This window comes from Cyprinodon variegatus, unplaced genomic scaffold (assembly GCF_000732505.1).
Source record: "Cyprinodon variegatus isolate N-32 unplaced genomic scaffold, C_variegatus-1.0 Scaffold447, whole genome shotgun sequence".
NCBI lineage: Eukaryota > Metazoa > Chordata > Actinopteri > Cyprinodontiformes > Cyprinodontidae > Cyprinodon > Cyprinodon variegatus.
The window spans coordinates 763,402-788,813 of NW_015150900.1; the positions used below are offsets into that span (position 1 = coordinate 763,402).

General features: G+C 39.1%; 1 protein-coding gene across 6 annotated transcripts; it reads left to right on the forward strand.

Moving 5' to 3' along the window:
* On the forward strand, window positions 1-24,193 carry LOC107093815 (autism susceptibility gene 2 protein-like). Of its 6 annotated transcripts, none has more exons than XM_015389102.1 (18): window positions 1-1,695; window positions 6,131-6,304; window positions 6,604-6,630; window positions 6,726-6,755; window positions 7,440-7,488; window positions 8,421-8,751; window positions 8,839-9,062; window positions 10,314-10,549; window positions 10,653-10,697; window positions 12,248-12,343; window positions 12,644-12,727; window positions 12,888-12,926; window positions 15,377-15,448; window positions 15,539-15,671; window positions 16,060-16,140; window positions 16,223-16,306; window positions 21,766-21,997; window positions 22,559-24,193. In XM_015389102.1, the coding sequence occupies exons 1-18, from the start codon at window positions 1,390-1,392 to the stop codon at window positions 24,042-24,044; spliced, it is 3,729 nt and encodes a 1,242-aa protein (XP_015244588.1). In that variant the 5' UTR covers window positions 1-1,389; the 3' UTR covers window positions 24,045-24,193. The 6 variants fall into 6 exon arrangements, with proteins under 6 accessions (XP_015244588.1, XP_015244587.1, XP_015244590.1 ...); XM_015389101.1 differs by having other exon boundaries at window positions 2-1,695; window positions 8,836-9,062; XM_015389104.1 differs by having other exon boundaries at window positions 2-1,695; window positions 8,836-9,062; window positions 21,766-21,970.
* The last annotated feature ends 1,219 nt before the right edge of the window (window positions 24,194-25,412 follow it).

Below are 25,412 nucleotides of genomic sequence, written 5' to 3' on the forward strand. Positions count from 1 at the left end.
AGCTGCGCACACAATGCACTGCACGGCTGACAAGGGTTGTGTCTGCCTCATTTTCACCATTAATTCTCAGTTCCGTGGAAACTTGCGAGAGAAAGGCTGCGGATCCTTTCCGATTCCTCTCTCAAAATATTTGGAGTCTGAGCTCGCTAATATATCGCCGAGCGGAAGCGACGGTCAAGCGGTTCATCTACTTCCAAACATTGGATTACAAGGAGGGCTTGATGAAGGAGAAGACCAGCCCGACGGGCGCCCGAGTGCCGACACCTTGTAAATCGACATCGAGGCTTTAAAATTTGGGCCTCAGAGGTTTCTCTTAATACGAACGAAGAACGACGGAGGAGTTGTTCGATTAGTCGAAACGGCACAACATAGTGTTTGTTTCGTAGTTTGAAAATTACCGTATGTACAATTAGCCTTCCTTAAAATCAGAGTGGTTCTTGCGGAAGGCTAACAGCTAGCCAAATTGCTAACGACGTTACGTCTTTCTTTTGATGAATTCAACCATCACCATCGGCCATTAGCACTTCAGCAGCAGGAATATTTGCTCTTTTGGGCAGATGGGAAATACGCCCAGCTGTACTATTCGACCTGTCAACCTTTGAACATGTTATAAGAACATAAGCATATTCTTAGGTCTTGTGTATATATAATATTGTATCGCTTTAGCTAAGCTATCCGCAACAGCTAAACATTGATCACCTATTTCTAGTAGAATTAAATCCATAGTTAATAAACCTGTTTTATTAGTTACATTTATATGAACTTTAACAGTCAATGTTAAACTTTGACAGTAATGTTAAATTTTATTTCAAATGGTTGGTTATTGGCCTTGCTAACAAGCTAATCGTATGTCACTATTGCTAATAAATTTGTCGACTTGTATTGAAAAAAAAAATCTAGAGAAAATCGGATTTGTGTCGATAAATATTGCCGATGTTGTTGTACTTTTTATTTTGTAATCTATAGATAATCTGTTTTGGTCTGTCTGTGTGTTATCTAGGCTTTCCTTTTTTTGTTTACATGCGCCTTGTTAGCTCATATAAGCCTCAGATGAGACAGTAAGCTAGGTTTCTGACATCTGCGTGACGTCCTGGATGTTTGATATTCCCCGGTGGATCTACGTGTTTGTTCATATTCAGTGAGATGACACTAAAATTCCGCAAAAAGAAAGGCACTGATGGCAGTAGACTGTTGTCAGGGGACGGTAAATAATAGCCACTGGTTCCATTAACGCCATTTTAACAGGGACTCCCTTTTAGGGCCTGTGTGTGGTGTGGTTGTTTTTCCTTCTTTTACATTTACGGTTCGGTGCCTTCGGCCGGACCGGGACTTTAAAGAAAAAAGTGCCTTTGGTCCCATTGGAGATACAAAGGGAGGCGGCATCGGGGTATGGAGGGTCCGAGCCGAAGCTCTGGGATGAGAAAAAGCCGACGATCCCGTTCGCAGCGCGACAGGGAGCTGAGGCGGCGCAGGCGAGTCAACCTAGCCGAGGAGAGGGCCACATCCCTGTCCTCAGGCTCCGACCGAGAGGGGCATGGGACGAACGGTGTTCTTGGTTCCGGTGGACGGGAATGTAGGCCCGGATTCGGGAGACACAGGCCTCCGCGTCGGAGGAAGAGGGAGTCGGTTTCATGCGAGGAAGACATCATTGACGGCTTCGCTATCGCAAGCTTCATAAGCTTGGAGGCTTTGGAGGTAACTATCTCGATCTGGCACCATCAGCTGTCATTCATCCATCAGGACCGAACTGCATCATTAACATAGGGGTGGTCAACATGCATTAAAATAAATAAAGATGTTTGTAGGTCAAATCAAACACTCTTAATCTAAAATGGCCTTAAAGGGAGCCCACTTTCTTCCCTACAAGTTTAAAGAAGAAAATGGATGCTCATGATTTTACATTAAAACCTTTAAAACACCTATTCAAATTAAAAAATGCCACTTAACTATGTTTCAGTTTTTGTTTTATTTAGTCAAAAGTCACTTTTACAAAATCCTAATTTGAACTCAACACTATATAATTTGGAGTTGCCATGACATCACCTGTCTACAATATTGCTGTTATGAAGAAATGTTTGGATTACAAGCATCACAACTGAGTGTCACTATTACATTTATAGAAACTGGAGGTACTTTCACTATTAACCGGCCGCCACTGATCTAGACCTTTGTAACCAAACTCAAAACAAGTTAGGGGGAGCAGCGGGGAATCTTGAGATCAACTTGCTTTCTTTTCAAACACAATATTATCATCAAACTTGAAATGAAAATACATATTTTTTTTTTTTATTGCAACATTTAAAAGTTTTTGCCAAATGCAAACCAATGACATACCTAATGCATATGTTTTAGGTGTTTCGTTTACTAATTTGAGACCTACTTGGTTTGATTTCAGTGTTCAGTGCATTTACTCTCCAATGTACCCTGTTGCTGAGAAGAATATATTTTATATGGTGCTGAAAGCTCGTAAAAGAACAAAAGCATTTAATGGGATAATTGTTTACCGAATTGTTTGTTAGTAATCATTTATTTCCCGATCAGCAGACTCACTGCTAGTGTCCTCAGTGAAAGACTGTAGATGAAATTAATCAGTCCCTAATACCAGACTTTGCTCAGATATACCCCAAGAGCTATTCCAACCTTCTGATGGCTTTTGGAGGTTCCTCAATTATTTATGCTCTAATTACAGTAGGGTTGATGGTTGCTAATGGCTCATTAGTTGATAAGAACAGAAGTTTAAGTGTGAATTGTCTCTTGTTTGACTTTTTATTAGGGCTGAATGAATTTTCTAAAAATCATGCAAATTTTTATCTTTTTTTTATATTTATTTATTTATTTACAACCAATTTTGCAATGTCAATTTTATTTTCCGTTTCATCACACAAGCACGCCTGGGTTTCATTTCAGGGTCTCAGTTTTTTTCATGACCTTGAAACCTTCCAGAGTCCATCGCTCCAGAGCTTTACTGGTATTGATGTGTGGAGCTGCATGTTAGCTGCAACCATCTCTTCACCTGCTGTTGTGGCAAAACCACCTTAAGCATATTATCGCCATCTAAAGGGTTGGAGTAAGAAAGTCGCTGTCTTTTAAAAAAAGTAATGTGACTAGAGCAGAAACCATGAATTAGATTAATCATGTTTAACTGATTATTGAAATAATAGTCCACTAATTTCGTAATTGATGAATCATAACTGGAATATATAGACTCTAAAACATGCCTTTATTTGATAGAGAAAGGCACTCAGGGCAGTAATTATACCAAAATAATAACAAAAAACCTTCTGCATGTAAGAGGAAAATACTTTTTTGTTCATCAATGTGCTCTATTCAGAACTCCTAAAGTGTAATAGTTTTAGTCTCACCTGATTTAAATTCTGTAAAATAATCCCCTCTAAGGAACCTTCTTCCATCCACCTATAATTTGATTTGTCAAAAAAAAAACAACAGCTTAATCGATTAGCAAAGTAGTCATTATGTGCAGCCCTAAATGTAAAATTAAATGTGTAAATTCTGATTTCTCAAATTGAAATTTAACTGCAAATACAATCAATTGCCCAGTTCTTTTTTATTGTCCAAGAAGTCAGATAAGACCTCTTTACACAACAGTCTCTGTTAATAATAATTATATAGGTCATAATATAGGTCAGTATTTATAATTGGAGGCCAGTTCCCATAATGCTTTAACATTTCTCTATCAAACTTGAACAAACTGTATTAAAAAGAAAAAACAAGACAGTGAATTGGTTATAAACTGATATTGGTAGTTATATTGACCCTTTTCATGTCATCTGGGTTAAGATAAACCAACCCCCTAAACTGACTTTACATGATGTCCTGATGTAAAGTCAAAGTAAGCCGGCACGCTTCTGGACTGCTTTATTTTCTATTCAAATCAACCAGCAAACAACCATTGCTGATTTGTTCCTGCTAAGTTTTACTGGACTTTACTTGTCAAAACTGAGTGACTTTAGCTCCAGTTATATCCAAATTAAGACATTAAGTCAATTATTTTTGCCTATAAGTGTAGAACACTTCAACACCTTATTGAAGAGGAACAGATGGTACACTTTTCAATTCCCTGCGATTTGAAAATAGCCTTTTACTACCAGCCCTTATTAAGAGGTGGCTTTTACATCAACTTCTTGGAAAATCTTCCTCCCCTCAGTTTCTAGTACAGTTTAAAAAAAAAAAGAATAAAAAGAAGCAATCTACTTAGAAAAATAAAATACTACTTCCTCCTTTTATGTAACATGTCATGATTATCTCGCAGTTATTTTTATTTTACTCTTCCTGCAGCTGAAGGTTGTATAGTTGGACTCTTGGATAGTCCTTTGGTTTAGGGAAATGCAGCTCCACCTGTCACTGCTGATAAACCTGAGGCCAAACATACCTGTAACTAGGGCTTCAATTATTATTTTGCAAGTCGATCAATCTGTCGATTATTATTATTATTATTTTTTTGATCAGTCGATTAATAATTGGATAGCAAAACATTCATTAAAGAAGACTTTTTTATTAAATGAAACCAGTGAAACTAAAAGTTTTCCTGGGAAAAAGACTTTCTTTATCTTAAATGCAAAATGTTTATACAATCATTTTCTATTTTGGTGTAATTACTGCTCAAAATGGGTTTCTCTGTCAGCTAAAGGCATGTTTTACAGTCTCTATACACCAGTTAACGATTAATCGATTACTGAATTAGTTGAAAATTATTTCAATAATGGGATTTATTGTGATTAATCCGATTAATTGTTTGAGCCCTACCTGTAACTAGCAATGAACATCCCTGATGAAAGTGAAGTTGCAGTTCAGGCCCTGATTCATTAGCGGATGAATTAATTGGTCTACCTTTTCGTTATAGGCAGCCTTATAATCCTAACTCAGGCGTGGCTGTATGCTGCCTACGTAGTTTAACTGCTAAATGCTTGAGATAGTCAAAAAAATTGAGTCACTGATACTTTATGTGGCATCTTGTTCACTTTATATGTAGTAAATTTCTTTTTTTTCCTTTTTTTTTTTTGCAGTTTTGACACTAATGGTTTTTAACTGTTATCTTGATGTTGGTATCCAGGTCATGCCTAGACACATTTGTGCATCTGTACAATATTTTATGTTTAGTTTTGGCAGTAATATAACATTTAACCCAGATTTCCCCCCTAATGTTTTTTTCACTATGCTACATTTTCAAACTTGATATCGATACCAGGAAACTATTCGATAGTTGATGCCATGTGAATTTTAAAAATGCCATTTAATTAAAGGCATACAAATTTATTAATATGGGAAAACTAACCTTTGGATCATATTTTCTCCACACAATCAGATTCTATTAATGTTCAAATATATGTAAATAACCCAAATATTAAACTATTTGACCTTTGGATCATATTTTCTCCACACAATCAGATTCTATTAATGTTCAAATATATGTAAATAACCCAAATATTAAACTATTTGACATCATTTTTTGTTTTTTGAGATATTCTTTTAATGTTACCTAAAATTAGCAATAGCAAAAATATGCAAATAATGTGTGTATTGGTGTCGAAATTAGAATCGTATCCAGATAAGAGGGTTTTTGACAGTCCTACTTCCCATTGGCTCTCCTTGAGGTGGAACATCTCCTTCATTAAGCTCTTTATCAGGTTTTCCCAATCAAAGTGGACAAATTACAAGCTTTTGTGTCTGTTGTGCTTAAACAGTTCTATGCAGCTACAACACTGCACACATTGATGTACAGTAGTAGCCATTCAAAATTTCCCCACTTTCCTTGATGCGCCTTTGACTGATGCCCTACAATTCCTTTTTAAACATCAATCTTTGTACTAAAATATCTTTCTGTCATGATTTGTGGACATTAAGATCTAAAGAGAAGCATCATCTCCTGGTCGGATGTTGTAATTCAGTAAAAGGGTGGACTCAGAGTAAAAGAACATATGCACGTCCAGGAGTAGGCCGGTGGCTGGAAGTTTGAGGGGATTTTGCTGGGAGCTAAAGGGAAGTGGGCTGCGTTTGACTGGGAAGGGCCATTTTGAATGGCGGCTACTGTACTTTAAAATATTGTTCAGCTTTTTTAAATATTATAAATATAAAATCTCTGCTTTTTTTTTTGTTTTTTCCTCCTTATTAGATGGATTGTTCTCTGAAGCCCAATCAGCGTGATGATATCCTTCGAAGGCAGAGCAGGGGGAAGCGAGGCCCTGAGGAGAACGGCGGCGGGCTGCTGTCAGAGCCCGAGGAAGGGGCCCCACACAGCTACTCCAGCAGCTACCTAAAGAGGAGAAACAAACGGAGAAAAATAGAGGTAAAGCTAAACCCGTATGTCTCTGTAGAGCTTCAATGCTCCACGCTGAGAGAAATCCTCATCAAACAGCCCTGACTTATAGTTTGGCAGCACTAACGACTTGTACACCCTGCTATTCAAAGTGAGCAAGTAAAACTGGTTCGCTGTTGAGAAACACCTTTGATATTTGTGTTTCATAAATTACCTGGTGTGGGAGGGAATCCTAAAACTATCCACCAGCATGAAAGGAAGTTGGATCCCAGTAAAAGTGTAATAAATCACTCATAACCTGCAACATCTTTTTTATTTTATTCTTTTAGGGTTCTCATTTGGAGACAGGCTACATTGTAAGTCTGTTATTTTTTTTTCTGTTATATAACAGTAATGGTTGTTAATGTATCTTTGCATAAATGTCTATATTGATGTTTTACTTCTTTTCCAGTGTGACACAGAGAGCGATACTGGAGATAAGGTGTGTTTGTATGTTTGATAAAATATCTTTATCTCAGTTTAGTGGGGTTTTAAAGCTGACTTTGGAGGTTATTACAGCTTTATGCTGGTTTTATTAAGACCATTCTGATTAGTACGGAAGAGGATTAGGGCCACTGAAAAAAATAAAAGTTAACTGATGTTTTTATTTTATTTCAGCATAGTATAGGAAAAAATTCAGAATTCTGACTTCTGACTGAGATAAAAGTCAGAATTCTGACTTTTTTTCTCAGAATTGTGGATCAGCTTCACACGCAGCTTCACTGACAAAGATGTGAGTTGTTTGAGGTGGCCAGTGACACATTGGTGGAAAATGACGGAATTAGGCAACTTTTTACATGCCCAAGGGGTCCCCTCATTAATGGAGGAGCAGAAGGTCATTAAAACAAGAGAGCTAGTCTATAAAACAGACATGGCTTGATGCTAACATGTTTATCTGTCAGAATTCTGAGAAAAAATTCAGAATTCTGAGAAAAAAAGTCAGAATTCTTAGAAAAAAAGTCAGAATTCTGACTTTTTTCCCATAGTAAATTGAAATATAATTTTAAAATCAGTAAACTTTTTTTCTTTTCCAGTGGCCCTAAATCTCTTCCGTAGATTAGTAAACTGGGATCACTGAATAATTTTGTCAAATCTCTATTTATTTGTTTATTTATTGTTTGCACAGGCCTCCGACAATGAAATGGATCCAGTGTTCACAGTCAGCACCAGAAAAGGTTTGAAAATTGTTCCTTTTCTATAACATTAATAAAAAAAGATTGTTGATTTTGTGAAATTAATAAATGAATAAAATAAAAAAACACAAATCAATATAATGCTTAAATGTAGCCACATTTGGGTAAAATGTAAAACAGCTTCTTCCTTTTTACTTTGTCATCAGCTTCATGGTGCAGATTTATTAATTTTTTTCCAAGCAGAGTAGCTGATAGATTTTAATAAGAATGCTGCAGTGTCTTCCTTGAAGTTTTCTCTTGTTAATATACTTTTGTAAGTTGTAGCTTCCTCTTTATTATAAATATAAATAGCGCCGTCTCTATTTTCTGCTCGCTTGTCTGTTAAAATTTCCCTTTATCTTTTCTGAAAAGCTTCATATAAACGTGGATTTTTTAAAAAGTATTTCTAAGGCGTTAAAGGGGTTTTATAAACATAGAAAAATAATTGTCATAAGTTTATTCAGACATTCTTTACATCCAGGCCACCCTTGATTGTACTTGATAACCTTTTTTTAAATTTTTCCTTCACTAACGATATTAAGCCTCCTAAATGTCACTATTAATCGTAAATTTTCGTATCTGTCCCAGAATTCTGATGCTACTGTACTTCTGACAGCTAATCTTTAAGTAATGGATCTTAATGTAGTAATTTTGAGTTATGTTTGCCTTTTGTTGCTTTTTATAGTAAATGGGGCTAAGCTATTTGTGCTCTGAATGTCAGAAAAGCAGTTTTGTTTACTTTCCCTGTTTCTTTCATTTTCTGTTTTAATGCATTCAACTACTTTAGTGGTTTATACATGGTCTGTGTAAGCTAATGCACACTTGGAAGGTTTTCAATATTTGTTGTAAGAATTTTGGAGGGTTAAATTGCAATGAACTAGAATGACTATCCTGATAGACTTTGCTTGCAGTCATGATGGTTTGTTTTCTTTCAGCTGTGGAACCATCCCCTTCAAATTTGGGCACATCGGGCAAAAGCTGCCCTCCTCCGTCGGCACGTTGCGGTGGCATCTCGAGGTTAATGGTGACCCCGCGAGTATCTGGTCTGGAACGAAGTCAGGAGAAAAGCCTGGAGTCGCACCTCCCAGAGCCGGTTCCTTCTTCTACCTCTTCTGGCCCAAACTTTCCTTGCCTGGCCCAAATTTCAGTCACAGCCTCTGTCGCCGTCCCCCGACCCAGCCCAGTCAATGGGAATAGCACTCACCACAACGGCACCCCATCCCTTCCTGGTCCACCCCCCTCGTTCCTCGAGTTGCGTCGATCTGGGTCAGCTTCTTGCAAGTTTATCATAATTACAGGACTTGGTTGCCCAGTTGTCTTCAATGTTTGGTTTTCTTCTTGTTTTATCAGCAGTGGCCGGTTAAAACTTCCAACAGCTTCATCTGTTGCCTCTTCCTCATCTTCCATTTGTCCTCCAACTCCCTCCACCAGTGTGTCAATGCGCTGCAGTCGGGGCTTAGGCTCCTCAGGGCCTCTGCGACCCCCGTCCCGTGCCAGTTCTGGGAACTTGTACACGTCCTCCCCAGGTCTGCCTCCACCACCTCCTTTGCTTCCTCCTGCTCACCCGGCTGCTGCAGGTAAAGTGAAGAAATCTGCCACTAATCACCACAATTACAGCTAGTTGATTTTTCATGATTATAAAATAACTGTTCCAAAAATACACCAAACATAGACTTCCTCCTTTGGGGTGTCTGGGCTTGTCCTGGGTGTTGGGGAAGTAACACATTGGTGAAGTGAGAACTGATAGTTTTATCTCAAAGTAGTAGATACTTTATGAAAAGCAGAAGCGTTTTTTTTTTCTTTCTTCTAACTTTTCTTAACTCCCTGAGGTGGATCTTTAAAAAAAAAAAATCTCTTTCACCAGTGTGAGAGAGAGGAAGAAAATTAGCTGATTCCAGTCAGTTTAAAAGGTTGCATGGATCAGAAATGTGTTGTTCTGTTTCCCACCTCCAGGTTTTTTAAAACTTTAGTCTTCCAAAAGAAATTAAAAGGATCTAGAATCCTCTTTAAATTACCCAACTACCACCTTCAAAGTGAAAATACGTGAAGTTGAACCTTTTATTTTTATTGTGTAAGTGATATAATTGTTTTAATTACTCTCACAATTGGTCATTTATTTAGTTCATATGTACCATAACCAATCCCCAACCCCACTCATGTTTCTCCCTAACTTGGTACCCACAGTTAAAGAGGATATAGTTTCCTTTAAAATAGCTTCCCTTCCCTTGGCAGCAAACATTGCTTGTCTTTGATATCTTAGATGAAGAAATATCATATTTCTGAGTACCTGATGATGGAACATTTTGGTCTCTTTATAACCTTTTCACTTTTTTTTGGCCAATGTTAAGAAGATTTGGTGCTTTACACCAGCACTGTGACGCCACACTAGTGTTCAGCTCTTCTTCAGCTCTTAACGCTGTTTCCTTCACATCTAAAAGCAGTTGCCCCCAGCAGGTCGGCTGTGTAAACTGAAAACCAAACCTGCGCTTCAAGTAAAAGTTCTAAAAAATATCCACTGGACTTGGTTTCCAAGATTTGAAGATGTTTCGCCACCTCTCCGGGAAGCTTTCTCAATTTCCGAATTAAGAAAGCTTCCTGGAGAGGTGGCGAAACGTCTTCAGATCTTGGAAACCAAGTCCAGTGGATATTTTTGGGAACTTTTACTTAATGACTATGACCTGGATGACTGAGAATCTTCATCAGCATATCAAACCTGCGCTTGCTGAAGTTTTCCCACAGTTTTATCAATTCAATCTGCACTTGTTCTGATTTCCACCCCTGTTTACAAAGTTTAATCTTCTGTTTCTATGTTTCTTACATGCTAACAGAGCGCGAGGGCAGACGCAGCGTGCCGGGGGCAGAGAACAACTCTGCAGCGGCGGGTCGCAACACCCCTGGCGGTCCATCTGCACCAAACTCTGCGTCCAGCTCATCAGGCAGGACGTCCCAGAACGTCCCGCCGCTGGCCTTCCAGTTCCATCAGCACAACCACCAGCACCAACATACGCACACGCACCAACATTTCACGCCCTTCCCACACCTCTCAGCCACGGCACAGCCTATGGTGAGCCGGCCGCTGTTAATCTGAACATCTGTTTTGTGCTTGACGCGTTGACTCTTCTCAGGCTGAGATGTTTTGAAACGTTCCATTGTTCTTTATTTTTCAGTTTGATAAGTTCCCCGGCAAAATGGAGGGACTTTATCGACACCCTGTAAGTTTCTAACTGTTAACTATGCTACGTTCACACCGGACGCGATCTGAGCAGCAGAGGTCAGAAGTACAGCGTTTGCAGGATTTGATTCCTGTACTTCTCCTGTCTTCAATAGCAGAGTGGATTTATTTAGCCTATATTTTGCCATGATAAGTGGATCAAAAGTAGTTATTATATTTTTTGAAGCGAGAAAGTCCCCCTCAAAACATTGTCTGTGCAGTCAGATCATCCTACGGAAGAGGATTAGGGCCACAGAAAAAAAAAAAAGTTAACTGATTTTTAAATTTTATTTCAGTTTAACATAGGGAAAAAAGTCAGAATTCTGACTTTAATCTCAGAATTTTGGATCTTAATGTAGATGGGCTCCACCAAGGAAGACATGTGAAGCACTCAGCTTCGCTGACAAAGATGTGAGTTGTTTGAGGTGGCCAGTGACACATTGGTGAAAATTGACAGAATTAGGCAACTTTTTACGTGCCCGAGGGGTCCCCTCATTAATGGAGGAGCAGATGGTAATTAAAACAAGAGAGCTAGTCTCTAAAACAGACACGGCTATGGCTTGATGCTAACATGTTTGTTATCTGTCAGAATTCTGAGGAAAAAAGTCAGAATTCTGAGGAAAAAAGTCAGAATTCTGAGAAAAAAAGTCAGAATTCTGACTTTTTTCCCATATTAAACTGAAATAAAATGTAAAAATCAGTTAACTTTTTTTTTCAGTGGCCCTAATCCTCTTCCGTATCATCCAGATTACAATCCTCGCCTTAGAATATTATTTTGCGAGCCGTTACAGCAGTTGCTCCCTCAAGGCAGCCAGCCTTTTGGGGATTTTCCTCTTCTGTTTGTGGCGGCTAGAAGTAGATGTTAGCGTTTTTTAATGCATGTAATACTAACTGCAAGCAGTAGAATAATAAAAGCGAAATATTTTGCCGGCAGGTTTCGACATTTTAAGTTCATTCAGGCATTAATAAACTGTTTCACAGGAATGATCAAAGTGCTCACTTTTGTTTGTACAAGAAAAAACATATTGTCCCTGCTTTTTATGTAAACCTAGTAGAGTTTTACCGCGTTCATATATATTCTTGTTAATTTTGATGGCTTTGTGCAGACAGCTTTGCATGAGCAGTCCTGTAGCTGTCTCCCTGCCAGCTCCCAAATACATTTCTCTGCCTCGTCGATGCGGCACTTCAAGCAGCAAAAATTCAGATTTTTCAACTCCAGCATCTGCTGCTTATGAAGCACGTCCAGGATTTCCCCATTGTGGGACAATAAAGGGATTCTTTATTCAGATGCTTAATTGCTTAGAAGGCGCCGCTCAAATGCTTCAAATATTCAGCAGGACCTTTTGATGCATTTCAACCATAGATTTTGCACGTAAACCGGCTGCTTTTGCTGCTCAAATCGTGTTTTTTGTGAACCTAGCATAACTAATTATGTAACTAGTAATAAGTTCAAAGTTTTGGAAGGAGTTGCACTAGTTCTATAAATGAGGTAGTTTATTAGTTTGTTTAGGCTTTTAATGATTACTTACTGGGGTTATCTTTGTATGTCAGTTCTTCCAGTACCCTCCACCTCCGGTGTCAAATATTCCGCCTGTTATTCCTCCTGCCGGACCCTTCAGCTCTTTGCAAGGAGCGTTTCAGCCAAAGGTAATGAGGAAAGCTCCCTGTTTTTCTGTATTTACATTAGCGTGTCTTAATAAGGGTTTGCTGGAGTGAGTCATTTATCGATCTCTCACCCTGAAGGCGCTGACGATAAAATGTCAAAGCTTGTTAAGAATCAAGGCTTCGAGCAAAAGGTGTCATTTGAGAACGAGCTCTGATCCCGTGACAGCCTTAGAACCGCAGGGGAAAACTGCAGGGAACATGTCATAATTTCCAGATTTGCATACGTTTAGAAAGCACGTAGATCATTAGGGTGTGGCTCATGAGTTGTGCTGTGTTTGACAGCCTCTTGTCCCTCAGGGAACGGCTCCTGATATAACCGCACGACTCGGAGTTGTGCCTCACCACCTGCAGACCAAAGACCACAGGGTAAGAACAAGGAGCCAGCAGCACTCCCTGACTGGTATCTTGACTTTACTGTAGAGTTTGTGTTTAAAACCCTGAAATGCAAAAGGGGAAAATGTTGTTGTTTTTTTTTTTTTTGCAGCATGAGTTGATTAAGTGATTTTGGTCCTCTGTTCTCTTATAGCTAAATGATCCATATGTGACATCACTGAAAACCAGTAATGTAAGCAAAACACGTTTGTTTTATTCTCTTTGCTCCATTAATAGTATAGTTGACTGACTTTTTTTATTTCAAAAACTGTCAAACAGCTGGTGTCTCTGCTGGCTCTTAAAGCAGCTAAAAAAAAACATAACAGTTTATGCAAACTCTATTTTATGAAAAAAAATATATATATATATGTATATTTTCACCATATCAATGGTCCGATCCATAGCTGTTTTTTGTGTCATATTCTCTCAAACTGAATTGAAATCTGATCCAGAGTTCTCTTACTTTAACAATTATTTAAACCAAATAAACCGGCTTAGCTTAACTTTTGTGGATTTCCTTTCATATCATTAGTTTTTGATTGAAATCATTAGATTGAAAAATGAATTAGAAGTATCAGAATAATCATTTCATCCTTCATAGAACTGTTTGATTTGAATACAAACAGCTCTGACTAAAGTTTCTTTCACACTTACAACTTTACCCAGTAGTTTACTGTGTATTTATTGTTTCATCTTCATGTATAAATAAAGCCAGAATTTATTTACAAGGTAAAAGTGACCTGCTATTTTACCAAATCTAGAACTGCTGTCATATTCACTAATTTCCTGGGACTGATTTAGTGTGAAATAGAAAAGCACAGACCAAGCAGCAAAATTCCCCCTTATTGTGATTTACTTCTATAGCTAAAACTCTCACATGATCTGGATCATTTACCAAATTTTTATGGGTTATTCCTTGGCATGAGGCACACATCTTGAAAAAAATGTTTTATTGAAAATCCATTCATAACTTTTCAAGTAATCCTGCTTACAAACCAACCAATATGCTTCTGCGTGGCTGCTTTGATGGAAGCATGGCGTGTGTCTGCAGCCTTTAGTGTCTGTTCTGCTCTCATCTTCATTAGCACTCTTCTTTGATCATTAGATCAAGACCTGGTTTGCTTGTTTTCTTGTTTTTGCACTGGAAAAAATCTAAATCTAGATGAGCTTTTTTTTTCTTCTTAAAATAGGTGAATTTGTTCTTGGATTGAGGAGATAAAAAATACATTTTGCCAATGGAACGAGACAATTTACATTTAGAATAAGAAAACACAATTGGATTGTCTTTTTTCAGGGGCATATTATCTAATTATCTTATTTTAAGAGTAAAATACTCATTCCATTGGCAAACTATCTAATTTCCCTGGTTGAATTAAGGGTAAATACACTTAATTTAAGACATTTCTACTTATTTCTAGATCGTTTTTCCAGTGTTTTTTTTTTTTTTGCAGTTTAATCACATTTAGCTGGACTGCTCTGAGCACCTCTGATGTCAGACAAGCAATTTAATGGACAAAAATGTAAAATGGATCTAATTCTCTCAGAAGAGTCGTTAAATCATCAAAGAATACAAAATCTAAACGAAACTGTGGCATTGATGTGCGTTTTTCTTTTTTTTTTTAACCAACTGGGTACTTGGAACATCTGGCTTACTGGTACAAAGGGAACGCACCATGAGGAGTGAAGAATGCAGCAGACGTCAGAAAACAAAACAGACGCTGCTTCTTTCAACTCTCCTCTCTGCAGTTTTGGTCAAATGGATTTTAAAATCCTCCAGCAATGAAAGCTTCTCTGCTTTACATGCTGATTACCAAAACTTTATTCAAACGAAAACTTAGAGAACCGATTGCTTAAAGAAGCTCCATCAAAAATACTTTCCTACTTTTTTGTCAAACACCCAAAAAACAAATGGTATTCCTAAAGAAATGGTATTCCTGTCTTGTGTTATTCTTCTAACTTTTCTAAACCTATTATACTTCCCACACAGGATCCTTCTGTGTGTTTCACTCAGTAAGAACATTGCCGACCTCCTGCCCCCATTTCCTGCATTTTTTTTTAAAGCATTGACCAACATGAATTATTTCCTTCTGCAAACGTGGCAGTAACTCAAAGGATCATAAATTAGCGTAATGCGTCATATTTTTGATATTGGAGCTGCTGTAAAAACGCTATAAGTCTGTTATAATCTGGAACCAACTAATGCCAATTTATTATATTAAAATAATTAAATAGAAAAAAATCACGAGCATCATCTGTGTTATTTCTTCTTTTTCTGCTGATCCTTTTGGTCCTTTTACACCTAGTGTTTTAGCCCCAGAAACTGTTACATGTGTAGTTTTTCCACCTTGGTATGTATTAATATTTCTAAGCTCAAACTGGTAGCAAGTAATCTTGTCTCCAGCTGTTCAAGCCAACCTTTACAGGAAGAATGCCTGCCTTGGTGTAAAGGCTCTAAAATTTAAAATACAATATTCATTGCTTGCTATAGCAAAGCCCAGTGGTCCTTTCCCGCATGTCTCTCCACCTGTCATTCCCCCTTTCCTGTCAGTCTACTGTCCAAAAAATGGGCCACTAGTGCCGTAAAAACTTTGATATATAAATATACACATTTTTTTCTAAGTCCTCTGTTTTTGTCCATTGCAGAAACCGGGAAAATGGTGTGCTATGCACGTACATGTGGCCTGGATGATTTTAAGCCATCAGAGAAAAGTGAAGGTAAACGTCTGCAAACCATTTCCCACTAAGCTGATGATGATGTGATGACAACCAGAGTTGTTTAAGACGATTTGTCTGGTTCTTTTAAAGCTGATGCAGGCCGATCCTCACAAGTTGGACTTCCGGAGCGACCTGCTGCGTTATTCTGGACCTGTGGGCCTGGGCGGATCCATGCCTCCGACTCATGATTTGACCCGACCTCCGAGTCTCTTTCCTGCTACAGGTGATTCCCAAAAAAAAAAACCTTTAAACAGATTTCATCCATTCATAATTGAGCAACTTTTCTATCAAAGATGGGGAGTAAATGCAAATATGAATTTGGTGAATGCATTTCGGGATAATTTACATGCATTAAGTTGATGCATGTAAATGATCATCTTAAATTCACATTGATTTTGTTTATTAGTTAAGCTTGTTTGAAAGACTCTGACAGAAATGTAAAACTTCCCAGCACTGCATCTTCAATAACTGTTTTTATGTGTGCAGTAATAACTTATGCTTCTGCGCTAACATCTCACACAAAGCCGTAACAGATTGTATAGCTGCTTTTGTTAAAATATTTCAGTTAAAATTGGATGCTTTGACAGATTTAGTTTTTTTCTTTTCCTTAGGTCCAGTCAACCCTTCTGCCCCGCATTTCCTCGCCCCGTCAGCATCACATCCTCCTTTCCTTCCACCGGGTGCACACTTGGGTAATTTTTTTCGACTTGAAATTTTAAAGGTGTTTAGTAGAAACCCTGTGCCCACCTTTCTGAGGGTTGTCCTGTGCTTTAGATCCTTATGGTCGATCCCCTCCGTTTGCTCCACTGGGAGCCCTTGGTTCTGCTGCCTTTGGAGGACTTGGCAGCCCAGCACTGGGTCAGTTTTACAGTTCCAACACTCTTTAAACACAAAAGAGGGGTTACAATTCTTCTAAATCTCTTTTTACCATCTTCATATCTAAAGTAGATTGCATGTAGATGGGCAATCAAAACCAATATGTGTCCTGGAAGACGATTTATAAAACCGAAGAAATTATTTGAGTCATTTGGTTAATGATTCACAAATTATGAAAAGCTTTTTATGAAAGCTTATAAAAAGCTTTTTATGGAAGTTAAAAAAATAAATGACCGATGTTGAGAAATTTCATTTATTTTTTTTAATATCTGGAATCTACATCAGATGAACTTGGAGTTTCATAGAACTCATTTGAGTTTTCCGATCTACTGAGATTATTGGAGTCTATTGTGGATGTTTAATAGTAATACAGTTAAAAGCACTTAAAATGTAGAAATACGCCCTGGTTTATCCCCTGAATGGAATGGGAAATCACAATCAGAAGTTGGTATCTAACTGAGCTGATAATAGGGTCTGTGTCTCCATTGAATGATGAGTTCTTCAGTGAAGAGAAGACATGATGATGTCCTTATGAGTGTTTAAAATCTCAAATGATTGGAGAACATGATAATGTACCTGAGCTAACTATTTAATAGCATGGTGTAAGACCCGTGGCTAATTTCTGGATTGGTTTCCTGTGTCCAAATTCCAACTTCACTGCTCCTCAGAGGCCGTCTGTGGCTTAGAAATGATCCCTTCTAAACTGCGCTGCATGATGAAAGTTTAGCCTAAACTCAAACAAGTCTGGAATGATCCAATCAGATGTGAAGTTTTTGGACTTTTGAAAAGTCAGGAGTTCTTCAGAAATATTAAAAACCAACTTCCCCTTCCTATTCTGGTGTTGAGATGACATTTAGAAATTTTGAAGAATAAAAGGCTGTTTATATTGTTGCATGGGATATTTAGGTCCCATACAACAAGGTTTTTTTTTTTTTTCGTTTTTTTCCCCAACCAGTTGATGATTCAATCAGAACCTCAAGCTAAACATTTTTAATCATGTCATTGGTTTTGTGACCTCCATTTTTTTGAAACTATTGGTTTAGGGTTTTAAACTGATTTTATTTATTTATTTTTTTATCTAAAACACCTTGTCCACACTCTTTTATATGCGATAGACATCACATATCTAAGTACTGAGACGACCCATTTCTCACGCTGCCAAATCAGAACAAGCATTGGTTTACCTCTCGGTTTGTGAAAACGTGCAGAAATGAAACCAAATCAGGTAAATGTTGGGTAGTTAAGTGATATTGAAAATGAAAAAACCTAGATACCCTTAAGGGGAAAAAATACAGGCTTTACAGTCAAAGGTTAGTAATGTGCTTTATCTGAGGGTACGCTAACCTAGTTAGCTCAGTCTGGTGGGTCGTAGGGAACGTGACTTCAAGGGAGCTGCGCCTGTGTTTTACAGTACAGGAAGTTATTGGTAAATGTAAGAAAAATTGATCAAGCAAAAACTCTGAAAGTTTTCCATTTTATTTTTTTAATTCAGCTTTTAATGCAGCTTCATATTGGAAACAGATACATGTATCATATAACATTTATTTAATTTTTTTTAAAGTTTGTAAGCGGAGATAACAATGATATACTATCTGCTTTTTATTTGATTCAATGGGAAAATGTAAGACTTTTCAAGCCTGCAGTGATCTTAAAACGGTACAGTAGTAATGCACCAATCTGGGATTTGTGGCTCATTTTTAACCTTGTTTTTTTTTTTTTTTTACCTTTTAAGCTGCTGTTTTTGATTTTTAGTATTTTCCAAATTCACCTTCAAATTCACCTTAAACCATTAAAAATGTTTCTCTGTGTTCCTGAGGTGAAAGCTAATATGTCTACCAGACTTTGGAAACTAAAACCTAAATAAATTCATAAGAATATATGATTTTCTTTTTACTTCTGACTTCCTTTTATATACTTAAGATACTCTTTGGTGAGGAAGCTGTTACAGCAGGAAGACGGCTTAGTTAGCTTATACTGAAAAGTAGTAAATCTAAGTTTGACCTGATTGCATTTAGGCGTGGTGCGTTCACTGATCAAAATAAAAGTGGATTTTTAGAATTCCAGCGGGTTGATCGAGCTGTAAGGCATAAGTCTATTTCCACCATGTTGAAGTAGACTCATGTCACGGAGGACAGCTTGACTCTCTAAGTGAATGGTCGGTGCTAATCTTGGTAAAACAAAACTTTGGCAGTAAAATTTGATGGTGCGTACACTGGTGATTACCAGCTCAGCAGCCGTACTTGGAAGGGATCATTTTCTGTTGCAAACAGGCAAGAGGAATAATCCTCAGAACCAGTCAACCTTCGCACTAAGCATTGCTTTTAGACAGGCTTAGAAAAATGGCTGCATCACTGAAAATGTACAAATGCAGTAAAATCCTCTGGGATCGGGGGAATATCAGAAAGAAAAAGAACTGTAATTTGCATGTTTGACAAATAGATAATGACTTACTGAAGTTTTCTTATATATTCACACCACAGAATGTAGAAGAGCAGCATTTCTCAAGTTATTTTACCATAAGTTGCTTTCAAAATAAATTGAGTGGTTTCTCATCTATTATTTGAGTGATTTACTGTTAGACTGCTGAAACGATTGTTTATTACAAACAGCAGCCCTAAGAGCTCCTCTGTGGCTAGTATTTATTAATTAGAACATTGGGATCAGTCAGCATGGCTGTGTGAGCAGATCCTGTTGCACAGTTCTGCAGTTCAGTCTTTTTTTTTTTGTTGTTTTTAGTCTTTGTGTCCAACATGATAAACATGGTTAGCATTGATCACTTTAAACATCAATAGGTTGGTGCTTTTATAATACGAGACATTTATATTGAGGTTTCCAGAAGGCTGCCGACATTTTTTGGTGCAACATTTCCCACGAACGATTAAAGAGTATGACCTAGCAAAATGAGAAAACAGGAACCCTATCGTAGCCTGTCGAGCTCTCTGTCGTCTGCTTAAGCCAGTCTACTAAAGTACAGGAGGTGATGAAACTTGCAGAAAGACAACCCCCCCTTTTGCGCCTCATCTTATTTGAAACGCCTGAAAGATATTGAAGAAAGCTTTTTTTTTTTCCCCAAATAACCTCCCGTCCGAAGAAAATGATCAGTATGGGTGCGTCGAGGTAAAGATCGGCCCAATCCCATCAATCTCTTGGTATGTCTCTAATCTAACGAATATTGTAAATGCTGCTGTAACTTATAGCATGCAGCCCTGCTCAACGGCTCAAGGTAAAGGTTCTGACATTATGCTTTCTTCAATGTCTACTAATGCTTTCGCTAAACATTTCAGCTTAATTTTTTAGCATCCTATTAAGCTTCCTTTATTTGTTTTCTTTGTTAGATTAAATTACAGCCTAAATGCATTGAAAATGCAGCTTCTGGATGTGTAGAATCTGAGCTTCTTTTGATTTTTTTTGATAAATGGTGGCAGTATAGTGTTAGAAATTGTAGATTTCAGAAACAGGAGCTGAAAACATTTCTGCTTTAAAGTTAACCTTCATATCCCGTCGTTTTAATACGTCTGTTGAGCCTCCTGCTGTAGCTCCAAAGCTTCAACAACTCTAATAATTCCCTTTATTTGACTTGTACTGCAAAAGCGTACAAATGGGGCATTTTGTTACAGCTGGAGTAATCAAAAGCTGGATGCTAGTGTTCATCAAGAGTTTACTAAATGTCTGAAAATATGGTATGCACAAATCTAATGAATTTATCTTAACCTCTCAAGCTTAAACTGTGAGGAAATTGGGAAGAAATGTGCATGTTAACAATCGCATCATAGGCCTAATCTGATCACCTTAGACTGAATCCGTATTTGGTGAATTTCGCTGAATTCGATATCAATTTAATGGTTTGTAAAATTGATTTTATTTTGTTGAAAATTTAGTCTTACAAGTGAAACTGAGTTTTTTTTTAACCTAAATTGAATCTTTCTATGAAAAGTAAAAATTGTCAAACAACTGGGCCTTTAAGCCACAGCAATCAAACCCAGATTGACCGATTGATGGAGTATCACATGTGGTGAAACTCACTTTGAACCTACAAGAGTTTGTCATTTACGGCGTCACATGATCATGTATTTAAAAAAAAAAAAAAAAAACATCAGCTAAATAAAAAAATTGTCACTACTTGTAGCTATTAGCCTTAGGTGCCAAATTAGCATAATGTGTCCTGGTGTTGTTATTTTCTCATTGATATGTTTGCCATGATGAATGCCATCTACCAAGCTCGTGTACACTCTACAGCTTCAGCTGAAAATATGGCTAAAGAAGTTCACCCTGATTTAGACCTTTAATCAATTAGTGTTTGATTCGCCGTTTGGCAAACGGATGGCTAACAGAAAGCAACTAATTTTGGAATAGAAGTTAAATTATACCACTGAAAGGAAAATATGTCAACAAAATATATTTTTAAAGCATAAGACTTGAATTTTAAGCAATTAAAATTAGATTCTAATGATTGTAGTTGTATAACAGTACATGATTACAGATTTAATCTGAGCAGTTCCTATTCTGATGGGTAGAATATCTGTAACGTTTAAAGAGCGAATGTAGATTTGGTAAATAAGTGACGATGGAAATATTTTTATCTGCTGGAAAATAAGTTCAGTTTAGCCTGTAGCTTATGGATAAGAGCGGAGGCAGGTGCTTTTCTTGTTATATTTGAAATCGCAGCACCATATTTTTATTTTTATGCATTAGAAGTGCATCAGAAATAATCGATCCTTTTCTGTAAAATCCCGACTATTAAAGCCCCATATGTGTTGTATTTTTGCCTCATCCGACTCTTTAACTCTCCTGCCTGAAGTTTGTGACCCTTGCTTTTCTCCCCTCTTAATGTTTTTCTCTCCTGTCTCATAGCACAGCTACAGCTCAGCTGTCACAGCGACATGCTATGAATGGCTGTGCTGCGGTTTGTCATTGATATACGAGCAAAAGGTTGTATGCATTAATTTCAGTAGCCCGCAATTACTGGATGGTGTCTAAATGCAGGTGGACCGAAGTGCATTTGCACCTTTTTTATGGCGAAACAGGAAGGCGAATGTGGTGTGTTGGGATGGTTTCCCAACGTTTAGTTGTGTTTGATCAACTAGACCAAACTGGGTGAGCTAAAGAAAAGTACCCAGGGCTAAACTGTCTTTGCAACGTTGCAAGAAGTTTTATTGATTTGCAAGAACAAACCAATTTTCATATGCAGGGTTTTTTTCTTGCTGTAGAAATGTTTGCATCTATATTTTGCTTAAGCAAAATTTGTGTTTTTTGCGGTTACTATTTTATTATTTTAACTCTTACATACTTGGATCATATTAGACGCTAACAAGAAATGAGTGGAAATTGTGTTTTCTGGTTTCGCAAGTAGGAAAAAAAAAACTTTTTTGTGTTTTTAGAAAAATGAACGAACGTGTGCTGCTGATTGTTTTCTAACTGTGAAATATCTCTGTCACTTGTAGCTGGCTCTGTGTTTAGCTCTAAAGACGCCCCACCAGGAGGAATGCCCACTTCCAACCATCATGAGGCCTGGAACATTGTACGCAGCGGCCCTTCAGGTTTCCCAGGAGGTCCTTGGGTCAAAGGAGTGGATAAAAGGGATGAAAGAGAGCGAGGGAAGGAACTAGATAGGAGAGAAATGCCCCACATTAAGGATGAAAAGGACAGGTATTGCCGACTTCTGAATTTGAAGGGGTGGGTTTTTTTACAAATTATTCTTAAGAAAAAAGTATGAATTGACTGCTAACTTATTCATTTTCAGTGAAGTGTACCCATAACTGTGTTTGATATAGACTTCTATGCAAGACAGAAAATAGTGCCTAGTAGTGAATTGGAAGAAAAACATTGTCTTTTCCCCCCAGTACAAATAAAAACCAGAAACATGCGGCATGCACATTTATTTATGCTGTGCAGTGCTTTATAGAACCATCTTCAGATGCAACTACATTCTTACAAAGTTTCTGGGTGTAGAAACTGACATTTTTCTTTTCTTTACAAACTAGTTCCAGCTGAGTCAGATTGGAAATAAAAATAAATGTTTTTTTGATTTTCAAAGCCTGTAAAATTGCTGCAAACTTCTCCAGTTTTATTACTGACACTTCTGCCATGTTCCACAGGCTTTACAATTGTCCTCTTATGTTCTGTTTTTGGGGGGTTTTGGGGATTATCTACACTATGATGACAAATGTGTTAGTTGAATGTCTTAAAAGGTTTTAGATTCTCTGAAGTTTGAACTTGGCTTCCTTTGCTTTGCAGAGACAGTTTGATGTACGGCCGACAGCCTGTGAGAATGTCTCCAGCCCCTCTGACTTTCAAGCCCCGCAGTAGCACACCGGTCAACCACATTAACGGCCACAGCAGCTCCCTGGGAGGGAGCGCTGGAGCCATGGAGGACCTGACACGGAGCCTGAACAGAGACCGCGACAGAGACGGAGACAAGAGGCCACTGCCGACCGCGTCCTCCAGGGCTCCTCTTGGCTCTTCATCTTTAGTAGCAGACAGAGACAGGCCGCGCTCTTCCTCATCCTCTGTGCTCACCACTCCACCTCCCTCGCACCGCTCCATCTCATCACCCTTGGACATTTATTCTCGCTCCCAAGCCCAAACGGCACAAAACCTCCACAACGACCATTCCCAAAGAGACGGTAACCTTCCTGCTTCCTCTGCAGCTTCTTCCTCCATTTCTTCTTTGTCCCACGCCAAGAAGTCGGACCGCACCACAACGCCCGTGTCTAAAACTGGCCTGCTTTTGCCGCCAGTTAAAGTAAAAGAGGAGAGGAAGGAGGAGCCGGAGCACATCCCCATCACCCTTCCTCCCCCAGCCCCCGGGCACGCCTTTGACCGCCCCAGTAGCCACCCACACCACCCCAGCTCTGGTACCCCTTCGTCTTGCTCTTTGTCACTTACTCCCACTCCTGGCGTTTCTCTCCCACCCCCCACTCTTAACCCTCCTCCCCATCTCCCGATGCTGGAGCGCTCCAGGATCGAAGCGCTCCTTGGAAGCGCGCAGGGGGTGCCAGGATTGACGGTCGGTTTAGCAGGAGAAAGATTTTCACACGGACCCCCGCCGGGACCGCCTCAGGGTCCGCATGGCTACGGCTTTGACCCGTGGGGGGGACATCGGAGGGAGCCTTTGGCACTTCGGTCGGATCCCCACCTGGCCCTGAGAACCGACCCGCATTTAGCTCGGCTTTTACATCAAAGGCAACTCATGGAGGCTGAGCGGGCGGCGACTCTAGCCGCAGCCGCTGCCCCTCATCACCCTCCGACCTCTACCTCCGCCTCATCCGCTATTCGCCCCGAGTTCGGCCTGATGACGTCCTATGAGCGCTCTCAGCTTTTAGACGAGGAGCAGAGAGCCCTGAGGGAAAGCTTTGGCGCTAGCTACTTCGCGATGCACCCACACCTCCCTCCTGGGTCTCACCTCTCCAGCCCTTCTCACGCCGCCGCAGCTGCCGCTCATCTGGACCAGCTCCATCAGGGCCTCCTCCCTCACCACGGAGCCGGCCCCGGTCCCCAGCACCACCCCAGCCTCTACTCCCGTCTAGGGCCCATCAACCCACACGCCATGTCTAATGGCATGCTCGCAAAGGACCTCATGGGGGCTCTGTCGGTCGGGGCACCGCCTCCGCTCATTCCGTCCATCGCCAGCCGCTCGGCCACACCGCCTCGTACTTCCAGACTCGGCGGTCCAGGTGAGCTGGCGCTGTACAGCACCCACAAAGACGGAGAGTCCAGATAGTAGTGGAACACGGCTGGAGGAGATGAAGGGAAATGTCAGGATCACTGTGCTGCTCTCAAACTGCCCCCTTTTCCTCCTGCAGACTACTAAAGCCCTGCCTTCCCAGTTACACAACCAGACCAGCTCCAGTCGTCACAAAATGTAAAAAACAAAAAAAAAAGGAGAAAAGTCGACCGGCTGGAGTCGATGGTTTGGATCTATATGAAAGACTTGGAATATGCTCAGTGGTTTTATCAGTGCAATTTAAAGGTACATGGTTTCTGTGCATCCTTGATGTCTTTTTATTTTCTATGGACTGTCGGTTATCACAGCGCTCAGATTTGAAAGCTGTAGGAAGAGGCAGAGGACAGCTTTCTTTCATTAATCAGGTGAATTATAAATCATGCTCTTAGTTAAGCATCTTGGAGCTGAATCGGGAATAATTTTAAGGTTTGCTCACCTTCGTTCTTAACTTGGTTAACTTATAAAATACCTTCATGCCCTCTTCCACTTATACCGGGTATTTTTTAAGATGGGGTGTTTTAAACAAGAAAAGGTAAAGTGGTGCTTTTTCCTCCTTTTTTTTCTGCATCCATTGTGAACTGGTGAGCTCATTTATTTCTGATCAGAAAACATCTTACCTCAGTTTTCTGCTTTACCCTAACCTTCATCTTTAATCATGAGATTCCTTCCTAGTTCTGCTGGGTTCTCTTGTTGAAATGAACTGTGCTACACTGTGTGAGTAAACACAGCATTTTAGAGCTTCCTGTAACTGTTCTCCCAGTTTCCTCTCATCTGTAAGAGCAGGTCCAGAATATAGTAGATTAGAGAAATTGCCTTTGTAATTATGATACTTAACATTAATTATCTTCTATAATAATAAATATATTCATTGTTATGTTATTTGTCTTTGTTTGGTTACCAACCAGCACTCTTTCCCCCCCTGGGCAGGAAAAAAAAGGCTTGCTTCATGGGACGCTTTTTAAATGCTTGTGAACATTAAGCCTTATCCATTTCAACCTCTGGCCTCTTCAAGGAACTGAGCTGCGACTTTAAAGCTGAGAGCGAAGTTTGCCTGTGAGTCACTGGTTATGTGCTATCTGTTGGGACCGCGGGAGCCTTGTACATTGAACTGTCATCTAATTCATCAACAAAAATAAATTATATACCTGGATTAGTGGGAAATCTGCTGAAAAACTGAAGAAGAAAAAAAAAATATAGGGACTTGTGTCAAAAATGCAATTAGAGACGGAGGAGATCCTGAGAGGGGAAAAGACTGGGTCGATTATTTTAATATGACCGTTTTATACCTTTCAAACCCTCCCCTAGAGACCACAAAGAATAATTATTAAATGAATTGTTGTCTACTCTGTTGTGTTGGTCTTTTAT